The sequence below is a fragment of the Guyanagaster necrorhizus genome (assembly GCF_019112545.1).
Source record: "Guyanagaster necrorhizus MCA 3950 unplaced genomic scaffold BT62scaffold_5, whole genome shotgun sequence".
Lineage (NCBI taxonomy): Eukaryota > Fungi > Basidiomycota > Agaricomycetes > Agaricales > Physalacriaceae > Guyanagaster > Guyanagaster necrorhizus.
The window spans coordinates 1420092-1433586 of NW_025064884.1; the positions used below are offsets into that span (position 1 = coordinate 1420092).

General features: G+C 48.3%; 5 protein-coding genes across 5 annotated transcripts; 3 read left to right on the forward strand and 2 right to left on the reverse strand.

The window, feature by feature from the left end:
• The first annotated feature begins 409 nt into the window (after positions 1-409).
• Positions 410-1739, forward strand: BT62DRAFT_928751 (uncharacterized protein). The gene is made up of 2 exons (XM_043185574.1): positions 410-600; positions 651-1739. Exon 2 carries the CDS (start codon positions 707-709, stop codon positions 1283-1285), a length of 579 nt encoding a protein of 192 aa, XP_043043474.1. The 5' UTR covers positions 410-600; positions 651-706; the 3' UTR covers positions 1286-1739.
• A 1285-nt stretch (positions 1740-3024) lies between these two features.
• Positions 3025-4969, forward strand: BT62DRAFT_917524 (uncharacterized protein; the record flags this gene model as incomplete). Its single annotated transcript, XM_043184045.1, has 5 exons — positions 3025-3154; positions 3206-3278; positions 3321-3771; positions 4530-4686; positions 4755-4969. 5 exons carry the CDS (start codon positions 3025-3027, stop codon positions 4967-4969), a joined length of 1026 nt encoding a protein of 341 aa, XP_043043475.1.
• A 2073-nt stretch (positions 4970-7042) lies between these two features.
• Positions 7043-8328, forward strand: BT62DRAFT_963526 (uncharacterized protein). Its single transcript, XM_043188690.1, has 3 exons — positions 7043-7681; positions 7745-7980; positions 8036-8328. Exons 1-3 carry the CDS (start codon positions 7070-7072, stop codon positions 8214-8216), a joined length of 1029 nt encoding a protein of 342 aa, XP_043043476.1. The 5' UTR covers positions 7043-7069; the 3' UTR covers positions 8217-8328.
• Positions 8329-9471: 1143 nt separating this feature from the next.
• BT62DRAFT_886476 (kinase-like protein) lies at positions 9472-10767 on the reverse strand (the record flags this gene model as incomplete). The annotated part of the gene is made up of 5 exons (XM_043182883.1): positions 9472-9583; positions 9639-10003; positions 10057-10269; positions 10317-10546; positions 10602-10767. 5 exons carry the CDS (start codon positions 10765-10767, stop codon positions 9472-9474), a joined length of 1086 nt encoding a protein of 361 aa, XP_043043477.1.
• A 999-nt stretch (positions 10768-11766) lies between these two features.
• On the reverse strand, positions 11767-12950 carry BT62DRAFT_979021 (mitochondrial carrier; the record flags this gene model as incomplete). The annotated part of the gene is made up of 5 exons (XM_043189401.1): positions 11767-11999; positions 12055-12432; positions 12492-12690; positions 12747-12815; positions 12870-12950. 5 exons carry the CDS (start codon positions 12948-12950, stop codon positions 11767-11769), a joined length of 960 nt encoding a protein of 319 aa, XP_043043478.1.
• Positions 12951-13495: the final 545 nt, after the last annotated feature.

The following is a 13495-nucleotide window of genomic DNA, read 5'->3' on the forward strand; positions in this document are numbered from 1 at the left end:
TCTTGCGTAGAGCCCTTTACTCTCCGAAATCTATCTATTCTATTCTCCCGTTTAACCCATTCTAGCGGAATGTTTACTCGTTCTGTATGAATTTCTTTGCTCGCACAATGTGATCCTTGCATTACCATTCCAGAGTCTGATAAGAGCAACGTCCTTTTCTTTTACATTGATAGCCCGTCTAATTCACGGCATCTCGCACAGACTCTAAAAACTCTGATAGCCCCACAGCCGTAACCCAAAGCGGAAGGTTCGAATCGTTCGATTGGCCCATGGGCGGTGATTACCCATTTTAGACTTGACTTATCACCATAACTTAAACGTCTCATAGGTCTAGGTCTGAATTCGTAATTTGTTGGGTCCACTTCTTTTACCATAATTCTTTCTAAGCCGTGGCTTTGTTAATCCAAAACGACGCGTCTTTTCCCGGAAGACGATGCCTAGGGCTATGATGCGGCTCATCTGCTGGAAAGGCTTACTAGCTTGGCAATGAATATGCTAAATGAGGCTGCGATAGACAATAGAGATCTATGGCGGCAACTTGAGGAGCTCCTGTCATGATGCATAGACGACAACGATGACTCGGACATCCATTGAATAAAGGTACTGAACCTGTTCGTTACTGGTGACATATTTCATTCACCGCTTTTCAGGAATGCATGGTTGAATTCTGAAGAGATGTAGCAATTGGCTGTCACTTCTCTTAGACATGGCATCGGGTTACCATCGACATACCTCTCGTTCCGACATGAATCTCGCCTTTTTTCTCATTGTAAAGGTTGCCCAACGTGTTGTAGACATACCTTCAGTCCCTAAGCCTTCAGACCATGCTCATATTTTCGTGTTTTCTCACCTCCTGGGAATGACAATCCAGGATGCTAACTGTCTTTGCACCAGGACGATATCATGCATAAATGTGCGTGATGAACAGAAAACAGCCTTTGTTGACGACGAGAGGTGCCAAAAACGCTTATCTATTAGCGATAACATGTCTCATACAACGCCTCTAAGGAAACTCCTACAACTGGAGGCAAGGCAAGCCGCTGCCGAACCAGATATGCCTTCGCGTTCAGTCTCCGATCTCCATAACCTTGGGCATGCTGCACAGCTCCCCCTCCCCCTCCCCCTCGATAGCAAGAGTGCCAATTCCAAGCCAAACAATAATATTCGCTCTCCGCTTCTCTGCACATGGCCATCTCGCTGCTACCGCGTGTCCCCAAAAGTTACCCTTCGGAATGAGGTCCCCATTCAGTTGTCCGTACCCCCACTGGCAGCCCCACTTCCCTGAAATATTGTCTTTATATATGTGGTTCTCCCTCTTACGCCCTCCCCTTATTAACCGGTCTTACGTTCCATGCCGACACTTTTCCTTGCTTGATACGTGGCATAGTCCCTCGAAAGAGATTCAGGTCGAGGATCCCGTCTCATGGATGTTTACGCAGCGAAGGACATCCCGTTTATCGTCTATCGATTCAAAACCGCATATCGGTTCCGACCTATGACTGGGCTGGTGGGTGCAGTATGCATTACGTAGTCTACCTTTGGGAACAAACACGCTCGGATAAATGAATAATCCGAACATTGCCCTAGCCCGCTGTTTTGAGCATGGCTGTCGTCGGGTCGGTGCAACTATCCCAGACAAATGCAGATACGTCCTAGTTATCTTCAAGTAGAGGGTCTTCAACGCACTGTGACAGTATGCGATGTCCCGAAACATATTTCTCCTCTGATGAGCGAATAGCTATGCATCTCCATACGAAGGCTCTAGAGCGGAACGGGCCAGAAATCCACCCATCTGTTGTTTCGAAAGTCTGCTCAAGCTGATACCGGAAATGTCCACGTGAATTAAGCTGGAACCACCTGGGATGGATACCGAGTGCATTTTCGAACTAGGAGATCCGGAAGGAGACAATCCGGGAGAAGGCGAAAGGGATACCGCACCCATGAGTCAGAGTACTGGCGCGTTGATGATTCACGGGGTATTGTTCTATGCGAAACCGGCACTACGCGCAGGAAAGAAGGGAAAGCGAGCGTAGTTCTCCCATGTCATGGGCCCGTCACCAATCTCCTGAAATCCCCCCTGGTTAAAGTCATGTGTCAGTCCGAGACTCAGAATCTGAACGGATACTTCCGACGGGCATGATCTACGAACCGTTGCACAAAGCGAGACGGAAAGTGTTTGTCTCTGATGCGAATCCCTCGGGTCACCTTCATGCTTCTTCGCGCCCGCTCCTTGACTGATGATTGCTCCATATTGATATTCTTTTTTCTCGCAAACATTGCATCCATCCTCCTAGCTTTGTTCCCGAGAAATGCTACAACCTAAGCCACATATATCGAAACATATTAATATCGTTTCCTTTTTGTTCCTTCATACGTTCCACTTATCATCTTTATCGTTCATCAAGGATATGTGACTACACTCTTCATCGGATCAAATGGAAGACGACCTTTGCTTGCGCTGGTAATATATTGGTCTCTTTACCCTGAGAGCGTTGGTTTGGGACGATATCTTAAATGTCAGCACTACTGCGATTCTCCGCATCGCTCTATCCGACTATTTAGTTATGTCATCTCTTCACTCTATTAAAGACGGGAACAAACGAAACAGCCAATCAATCTGCTTCACGTGCATGATGATACAAATGATACGCGGTACGATGACTGGTTTTCAGTCACTGGACGTCACTTTTCTTAATTGTAACAGCAGGCCTGCCCCATTTCTTTTCTTCCAGTGACAGACCTATCATCCTGAGAAATCTCAAACACGGCGCCCGAGATCGACAGGGAGGACAAGTCGGAACTCTTACGGGATTTACTTATTCAGAGTTTTTGAGATCGGTTGGTACCCGGTGGAGTATTTGGAAGTAGAGTCAAGTTCGGGTTTCTTTCCAACCTAGACCGAACTCAATACGGCAGGAGCTTCAATCGCTACGAGTCACAAGCAAGGTGCAATCCGGGGTACATTACTCGACGTTCTCGTTTAAAGGTCCCGAAGGCACGGCAGCCGCCGCCGGCATACCATCGATGGTCGTCGGATCTGACGCCGTACCACTAGAATTACAATCCCCATTCTTGGGACTTCGGCTTAGGATGGACAGGGAGCCGCACTACATACTCCTCATAATTCTCGAACGACTTTCCTTGGAATGGGAACGTTGGTTGTCATTTATTAGCTGTCATTTCGTTGGCTGACGATCTTGAACAGAGATTTCGGCAGCGTTCTCCCAGCACGAACTACCAGATCCTCTTCTATACTCTGAAATCGATAACGGCCCATTGTCAGTTATAATACTACCTCTGTCTACTCTTCCATGTTTCAGAGAGCTGTCGAATAACCTCAGCTCGCTTATCGGCTCTGATCTCGTTACTTGCCGGCTATACAAACGTTACGGTGAATCCATCCCAATCCAGATGCCTCACTCTAATCATAACCATTATCTCGTCATGAACGCGATGACCCCCTCCGCTAATTCCGAAAACCAATTCAACGATTGGTATACAAAAGAGCACATTCCCCTTCTTAGTAAGGTTCCCTCATGGTTGTCCTCTCGGAGATTTATTCTTGTGGAGACGACGGAGGAGCTGGGAGCCCCCGAGTATCTCGCTCTGCATGAATGGGCGGATCTAGCTGCGTTTGAGAGTAAAGAGTTCCTAGATGCGACGAATACGACCTGGAGAACAGAGGTATTATCTCAGGTCGTACGGAAGGAACGCTGGGTGATGGAGTTCAACAAGGGTCTGGATTCTGGAAAATTCCGAGGACGTTACACAGTGATGTAGAGCATGATGACAGGTGAAGTGAGAGCCCGCTGTCCCTTACATTTCTTTCTCACGTGTAGGACATATTCCCAGATTTTTCATGTTTCCGAAAGCTTCTCTTTAGGCTATCACCGATGCAAACAGCATGAGAATTTGGGTTTTATATCACTGAGTTTCCTCGCTTCTCAGTCTGCAGGATTTTCTACCAGGCATCTATCTCTGTGTGGCCATTTCTCAGTAAGACTATCCGCATTACCATGTATCTTTCTCATTCTGGGCGGTCTAGTACTTCTACACCTCTGTGTCTCACGGGCTGAATCGTGGGGCTTTGTTGGCCATGCCATAACACTAAACGATGATACTTGTGCTGTCACTTCTTCCAATGGAACACGTTTCCAACCACGTATCTGTTGCTACTGAATTACAGGATGGTTATTTTCCGTCACCACATGCAATGGTCTCGAGGCGGCGCGCTAGTCAATAGTTCGAACAAAATCGGTGCATTGCGGGATGACGTTGAACAAAGATAGCTTCATATAAGATTGGAGAGGAACGATTACGAACATGATCCAGCAGTTCTCCAACACGCTTCGAGCCTGAGAGCGAGAACACATCAAGTACATAGGCAAGGTTCCCCTCCTCGTTCAACCCGAGCTCGCATTCTGATCTCGCCGGAATGACCTAACAATTTAAAGTTGAATACGGGAATCTCCATGGGAAAATCAATCATAGAGCTATTTTGTCTTTCGGCGCTTGCTCTCATTTTATAGGTCATCAAGGCAGATGCGCCCTTGATGGAGGATCATTCCACACCGCTATCGAGTATCGACACGATCCGAAGCGAGGTAATACCTCTGCCAGGACAGGTTTTTTCTGTGAATGAGAAAGTCGCGACTCCGGAGATGAAACAGATTAAACAATTTATATGTGAGTCTTAAGGCGGTGGGAAGTCGCTGGTGCATAATGATACCGACACTGATGAATATCTGAAATAGATGATTCTCGACATACCTTTCCCGCTGCGTACGCGATGGAATCCGGAGTTTCGTATGGGTATCTCAGATACGTGCGCGTAAGATCGCGTGGCAATTCTGCCTCGAAGGAAATCCAGTCTTGGCGGGGAATTTATTCGGGGTCGTTGCATTCCGGGACGCTCGTTGTAACAGGTATTACACATCCTTCAGTCCTGAGATACGAGCGCGGGAACTAAGGGGTATGTTTATTTTAGATAGAACCAGCTTCCGGGATAGATACCATAGAAAAAGATGGCCTGTTTCGACTAATGAGATAGTTCTAAATAAATAAATCGGGCTTTCTAAAGGAGATATAGCGAGTGGTCGTAAATTTACGCATAGCCGGCTGTTAATATGAATTTAAACGCTTGCGGCTTCCAATACAATACTGTACGATCCAACGTCGCAGTTGCTCACCTTTACTGGGAAATTGGGAGGACTGTGATCCGTTTAATCACAGCATACAGTAATCGGGAACTGGCGACGTCCACAATGATTGCGTGGGGGCACAGCGACTGAAGTAGGTAGCATAGGTTCAGTCTCTATTGGACTAAGTCAGTACTGAGGTCACTGCTTCGAGCATTAGAATCACGGCATCCTGAGAGGCTAGTATTCTAGACTTTCTGGTGGATCCACTGGAGCCGGGCTGACAATGCGAGCCCTCAAAGAAGATTTGGCAGGCACGCCACAGCCTTAATGCCCCCAGGATTCACGGTTGGGTTGTTTATCCGGATTAAGTAGAAGCGTAAGGGTTGCATGGGATCGGACCTATGGTTTTACGACAAGGTTCCGGAACGATTCCATGACACGGGATAGTTGAACACCAGACTAGTGGCGCGAAGAGGTTGTGAGCCTCAAGCTGTATCGCCCTCAAGGACGGACGCAGCTACAACTTGCCATCTCTGGTGGTAGAAAACCTGTGTAATATGTTCCTCCGATCTTTCAGGAGATGCCCGGTAAACAGCGTGCAGTTCTTAATAATCCTGTGTATAAGATGTAGACTTCGAATCAAAGTCCAAAGGTCGGCCTCGGCGGAGAGCAACAGAAAAGTGCAAGGGCGTCTAAGTAATTAACTGCAAGTTAGACGTATGTTAGACGCCGAAAGAAAAGAGGGTCTAGGCATGACATTTCTGATCGGAGGATCACGATGCGATGCGCCGAAAGCCACAGGTACATAGTAACTGTCCTGAGGAAGCGTAGAGACCACACGAGCAGCCATCCGTAATTAGTTCACAATGCGGCTTTTATCGACTTGAATGCAAACAAAGTCCACGTTGACCGAATATTCCGTGATAAATACGAGCTTCTGGGGCAAACGAAACTAGAGACGAGATTCTGGTTTTGTCACCACCCATACAACATCAAAATCGAGGTGTCTGCATCAACTGAGATTGAAGTGTTTTCAGACAAGAGACAATACCAATGTTTCGAGACACCTTTATCTGATTATCCGAGGTCGTCGCCAGCGCCGAGTTGTTTTGTGCACAGGTAACTGGCGTCTCCCGTAGGCATTAGGCGCCAAGAACCGGTGCATAAGGTGACAAAGTCCTACCTCCAAATAATATGTGTTTTCCTCAATCAAACGTCGATAACGGTCGCAGGGAGAGAGAAGATAGAAACCAGAGGGGAATTGAAAATGAGCGTGGGAATATGAGACCTGATATGGGTCTGGAAGCCGGACGCGAAGATTGACGATTTTTGGTTGCTGTTCATCGTCCTGTGCTTTGGCTGGGAGCTCTTCGAAATTCAAATATTCACGTCTAGTGCCTCCTGCTTACCAACCTACTACTCTGAGGATATTTCTAATTTGTGCATCCTTCCTTGAGGCAGGAACAGCATTTGTCTCCCGGTGAATCGAGCATCGCAATTTCACGAAGTACGGGGCAATAGATCCTGTCTAATTGAAGCTTCCCTCGTTTCGGCTATCTTGACGCATTTGAAGCCAAACCACGAATGAGTCGGCTGCTCTGTGCTTGCTTTGATCACAATCACGTTTCAGTATGGGATTCACAGCCGCGGCTCTCTGTGGTTTCCTGGAGACACATGTGCCATTCATCCTGCAAGAGGAAATCCTGAGATACATTAGGACCTCGATCTGATGATGCCAGGACGGTCGCAGCTTACGGGGATAGATACGTCACAAATCTGGGAGGCCTCGCCTAAGGTGAAGGTGAATCTGTGTGGGAGGAAGATCAACAGCTTCCGTTTACAGCATCTGCAATTGTATATAAGCTAGTACCTGCAATAGTTAACATTCCAGGAAACCTACAAGCTACTGTCCTTCATCTCGTCTACCCATGCCTTCCGTCGCCCAAAAAGTCTCCACCAAGTCCTATCTGTCTGCGACTGAGCTGCTTCACGACGTGCAGAGTGCTTTTGAGAGCAACGAGGCCAACTTCAATGTCATATACCCTCACGCGTTGAAGTGTCGGGCCGCCGAGCAGGCGGGCCAGGCTCCCAAACCAGGCCAGGTGTGGATCGTCTGCTTCTCCTACGACCCCGAACCCTGCGCACTGTTCATCCTCTCATGCACGACCACCGAAATGGGTAAATATCCCATCTTCATCACTACCACCTGCCCCACAGAGCGCCTTAGCCCCAACTCCATTCATCACCCAGTTTCCCTCCTCGCCAAAGAACTCTATAGAGCCGTCCCTGTTCCCAGGGTCTATTCAGTATTCGCACCCGACGCGATCGCCCAGCATTTCGCACGGCTGTGGACCGGCCTCACGGGCGTCGGTCACATACCGAATCCTTACTATGCTGCAAAATTATCTTTCTGTACAACGGGGACATTCAGATACAGACGGGAGACAGTGGTTCAGGGAGTCACATATGAACTGTGCCCAGCGGTGGCCAGCGACATTGAGAAGATCGCTCAATTATGCTATGGCTTCGCAAGTGAATCGGTAAGCACGTCCGGCTTTTTGCTTTGCTACGCGCGGTGCTGATCACATCATACCTACTCGCAGGATCCTTTCTTTCTCGATCACGCCGGAGCTCTGAGAGAAGCCACTCTCCTCGTCGGTCAAAATAAAGTTTGGGTGCATCGCATCAGGAGGCAGGGAGAAGACCGCAGTGCCATCGCATCCATCGTTGCCTTCACGCGTAACAGCGGCAAAGTTGCGACAATAACAAAGGTGTATACCAATCCCGATTACCGCCGTGCAGGTTGCGCCGAACGACTTGTTAGGCGAGTTTGCAAATAGTGGGTCATCATTCATTCTCCTTGACTTCCGTTGCGACTGACCGTGCTTACATAGTTTGTTCATGACCAAAGAAAAAGTAGCCTTGTACGTTGCTCACAACAACCCGGCAGCGTCTAAGGTGTATCACCGCGTCGGCTTTGCCGGGCTGGGCGGTGATGGTGTTCCTGTCAATGGTGTAGATGCCTGGACTGAAATAGGGTTTGACCGCGATGTGATTGACCTTGGACATTGGTAACGGATCGTAAAAAGAGACCGCCGATACTGAAAGGCAAGGGGGTTGCCAGTACGTTGACAGAGTGACGTGTAATATATCTAGAATTTACGAGATAATGCAACTGACGCACCACAGAAATACACTAGTCCTTCATCCATTTATTCATGACATCCTAAGTGTCAGAATTTCCCGGAACAAAGTAACTTTAAATTCTTCAGGTCGGCCCGGCCTTCCGGACGCTTTGATATGTCACTCGTGACAGTGTGACGCCAATCTGCTCTAATCTACTTTGAAACATTGAAACAGCCTCTGCGCCCAGTATGCTCCCTATCTTGGATATCATCCATCGCGGCGTAGTTTATTCGTTGGTTGGGCTAACGATATACGCTGGAGTTGGGATCATAAGCACTCATAACAACACAATGAGAGCTGGTAGAGGTACGCTTCCGGTTTTACTTTGTAACCATACAAATACTGACGAACTGATGGTCCTGTTTCAGAGGTCAATCAATCTTTACTTTCCAAGTAAGAATCCCCCCTGATGTTCTTTTCTCTGACAGGCCTTAGCACGACACGAAGAAGAAATGAAGAAACAGGTTAGTTACTACAGCATCCGTGTTGCCAAGTCATTATCATTTTTTCTTAATGAATTTATTTATTTGTGAACAGCAGGCAGAGGCGCAGTCGATCCATGAACCGTGAAAATAGGCCTAGCTGTTCTCGGTATGTTTCAGCTCCGGCAATTTAACCATTTACTTACCTCCACGAAACCGCCCTTAGCTCTACACCTATCGGGCTATGTATGTTCCACACCCCGATACACGGGACGAACCTAGGATCCGTCGTTTCGATGTGCTTGTTACATATGACTAACGTGTCGAGCGAAAATGAATTCATATCGACTGTCGATCAATCCCCTGAAGTGATGGAGAATGTCCAGTCGGTGCGGTTGCAAATCATCATGGGTCTAAGTATTTGTAGGTCTACTAACTTCGCCCGAAAGATTGCAGAGCGAAAGTACTCTGTTCACCTAGAAAGGACTACTTGCCGCTGTGACCACTACTATGATACTATGTGTACAAACCTACAGCGGCGACGTACAACAGTTATGTGAGAGGGATGCTATGCCAAATATACATACAATGCGAGAATAAATACTGTAATAGACAACAAGTTCTGTCGGGTATAACTGACTGAATAGACAGACATGCCAGGAACCAACACTGGCCATTTTTTTTTCCGAAGGTAAAGAAGCCTTCACATCGCCTGAGACCAACTAATAAGCAGAAGGTGCTCTATATTCAAAGCCAGGAAAAGCATATCCAAAAGGGTCAAGGGCAGCTTGTCCATAGGTCAACGACGCGTTATCTTCAGGGTAGCATTCAAAACTAGGGCAAGGCAAGTCAACAGCCAAAACTTGCGCGTAAAATATCGACAACGTACGCGCTAGCATCACCTTCACCAGTGATTTGGGGCATATAAGGTGCAGTGAACTCCCTCTTTGTCATTTTATCCCAATCGACTTCGGCAAACCAGCTGTGCGCGAAAATGTCCTGGGCACCACGGTGCAAATTTCCGTATCGCTTGGTCGGCTCAACGTCCATCAGGTGAATGATGAGGTCCTTGGCACGCTCGCCGAAGCCGGCAGGCCACTGAATGTGAAGGGGACCACGGCTAATCCTTTCATACAAAAGAATAGTGTTGTTGTCGGGTTGATGATACGGAGGAAGACCGTAAAGCATCTCGAAGATGAGTACACCAAGGGCATACCAGTCGACACCTTTGCCGTAACGACCTTGGAGTAGAATCTTGATAGATGATAAGTATTTTCTCACGTACAGTGAACCGAAGACGACTTTACCTCGGGGGCTATGTAATCTGGGGTGCCGCATAATGTATAAGTGTGTCTACATGATTTAGCAAACCCGAAATCGGTAATTTTGATATGACCATCGTGGTTTAAAAGGATATTCTCGGGTTTGAGGTCGCGATAGATGATGCCGTGCGTATGAAGATAGTTCAAGGCAAGTGCGACTTCAGCCGCATAAAACTTGGCGACAGGGTCGGGAAATCGCTGCATATCGGTGAGAAACATCGGTAACTATCCGTAAGGCAACGTACATTTGATCGCCGTAACAACGTGAAGAGCTCGCCGCCGGGAACAAAGTCCATGACCATGTACAAGTTGGCACAATCCTGGAAAGCGCCCCAGATATTGACGATGAAGGGGTGTTGGACCAATTCGAGAATACCATGCTCATTATTCGTGTGTTCAACTTGCTTTAGCTTGACTATTCGTGCCTTGTTCAGGACTTTGATGGCGTAGAAGCGAAGATTATGTTTGCTTCGCACTGATGATAGCATTAGGAAATGATAACGATAAGATGGGCAATGATAAAAACGTACCAAGGTGCACTCGTCCGAAACTGCCTGTCCCGAGAGTTCGTTGTATTATAAAGTCTTCTAGCCGGTAAGAGCCCTTCTGTCGAGGTGTAGGGTCATAGTACGGGTACAATTCAGTCTCAGGGATATCGAAGCTGTCTCTATGCTCCAGCTTACTCAGTTCGCTCATCGAGGTCCGTGTCGTCGTTTGGGAAGGTCGCCTAGTATCAAAATACGTGGGCACCGACGACGACGCCAATGAGGAGGGCGACGACGGCGGAGGCATGGGCGGCAGATCCTTGTGGAAGTGCGACCCAAGCTTGTCCGTCATTCGCTTGAGCATGGGGGAAAGACAAGGGTAATGGAGGAAGGGAGGAAGAGAGAACGAAATATAAGGGACTTCCGTCCAAGGCTATCAGGTCATTGTTCTAGGGACAAATGTGAACAAATATCCGAGATTGGATCGTTGTTAATGCCATATCGGTCCGAATGTCCGGCCTCGTTATTGTTGCCGTCAACTCTTCGCTTCGTACCAACGACATTCACCGTCATGAGTCCTCCTTTGTTCTCCGAGCAGCTTCGTGATACTGCGGCTGAAATATGGGAAGTATAAACACGGATATGATTTTGATGACAGCCCGTCGAACACAGAAAACTAGGACTAGCTGGCTGCGAAGATCTATGGAAAGAAAAAGGTTGGCGATTCACCATTATCGCGATATGCGTATAACCTACGATACTGAAAGTTTCAATAAGTAACGTTCCGCACCCAGTTTTAGGACAAAAGACCCACTGTCTACACCGGGGATAGCCTTACTTTGCGGTGCGGCGAAGTTTACTTTGTTAAACGAAATCGGAAGGCTTTCTTCTGCGGTGCCATGCGACTGGGCAGTCAAGTTATTTCCGCCCGATTGACCGGCCTGGTACATGATCTTTAACGTAGGAGAACAGAAAAGATATCTGTGCGCTCCGCGATAGATACGTATATTTTGCATTTTCAATGGTCCCTAACATGTATGTGATTCTTAATTTCCCGATGACCCATCTCATATTCACCCCTTATCAGTAGACTAAGTACTTGTAACATCCGATCAGACCTTGGCTACTGGGAGTTCACGCGTAAGGGTTTTCTCAACTATTCCGTTCATTCCCCCACAACATCTTCCGGGCAGGTATACTCACCAACAATCTACTCTGTGTACTTGTGTTCTTCGTATTGTTTGGGTTGGATGCGCTCAATGATCTTGCTAACCCTCTCATACACGGCAAACACTATCGCCTGACCAGGAGCAACACGCAAGATACGCGGCGTAATACCCTTGTAGAACGATCTCACACCCTCAGTTCTCCACATATCCTCAGCAATGATAACGATACGGCGGAATGCTGACTGACTGGGGATGGCGGTGCTTTTTTGGAGACCTTTCAACCAAAAGAATTATGCGGAGGTATGTCATCAAAAGAGATGGGAACATACGAGTTTTAATAGTGTCTATAGGTGCGTTCGACATTGGTCCAGCAGCGCCAGAAATAAGACCGATAAACATGTGTTGCCATGATGGCAAGTCGGGAAGATCAGGCTGGTACCTTTGGAATGCCTTCTTCAACTCCTGGTATACCGTAAAGTTCGCTCCCTGGTTCGTCGCCTGCCTCAGTGCAGTGAGCGACACGCCACGGTACAGCGTCGACACTCCCTCCTCTTTCACAATCTTATACACCGCGTGCGCGGCGTTCCGATACCGCGGTACCTCTAGCGGATCAGCCAAGGAGTGTTGCTGTGCCTGCAGCCGAATCTTCACCACTTCCATAGGCGTTACGACAGCAATGGCTTCTGTCGTTCCTGCACCAAGACCAGCTGTGGAGCAGATTAACCATCAACCGACGGCTTGTGGAGAATTTGAATGGCCAACGCACCAATGAAAATATTCCCGAGGCTAGTCTTCCCCGTCTCCTTGTCCGCCAACCAGCCTTTGTAGGCTTCGAAACTGGCGAAACGGATCGCCATCTTGGGGACGATGCCAGAGAGGACGGCTCCGAGACCCTTGTATAGGGCCAGAGGCGTTTCCCGCCGTACGATGTTTGCACCGGTGGCGAAGAATCCCCTCGGTTTTGTCTTAAAAATTCCATTCAGGCGTTTCGTTAAGCAGGAGATGGAGGCCACAAGCTCACCCCTGGTGCGCGTCCCGACTTGGACAACTGCATTCGCACCTTGATGGTATCCAGGGGCTGGCATGTCAGCTGGGGGGCGAGTTCATTAGTACAAGCATTGTTGATGATCCACCCCGTACGCACCGCTTCACAGGCACCGGCTATCCCACCTGCAGTGATATGAGTTGCAAAGCCTACAGGTTTCTTGTTACCGGAACGTGACATGGTGGAATGCAGTTAAGGTCGTTGTGGCTGAGGGGGAGGGGGGGAGGAGGACAAGCAAAACGTGGAACTCGTCTTCAGAAAGCAAGCAATGTTAAATAGGAGCGATTCTAACTCTTACCCGCTTAACATGTGATGGATCGAGACCCTGAAAATTGGCCCCTTTCAAATTTTCTTACCTTCGTCAAATTGGTCCCGCACGGCGGGAAAGGACTCTGGTCGACCTCGATACTTGGACCTGCCTTTGGACACTTCTTTGGGAGTTGAATATACGTCTAGAGGCATAGATTCTGGGGTGCTTTGACAAGCTTTTGAGGGCGATTGCGACGGAAGTTTATCATATTCACGTTGCGGGGTCCGGGGAAGAACCCCACCTCCGGCACATCCCCCTGCCGCCTTGCCGACAAGTGCCGACCACCGACATCCCCTCCCGCCCTCCTCGCTCTTGGAGTAAGTGTTGGGATAGCAATCCCGAGCGAGTACGAGAACGTACTCGAAGATACGATGCCAGTCAGCGGCAGCTGACTTGGATCGTGATCCGGACTTAT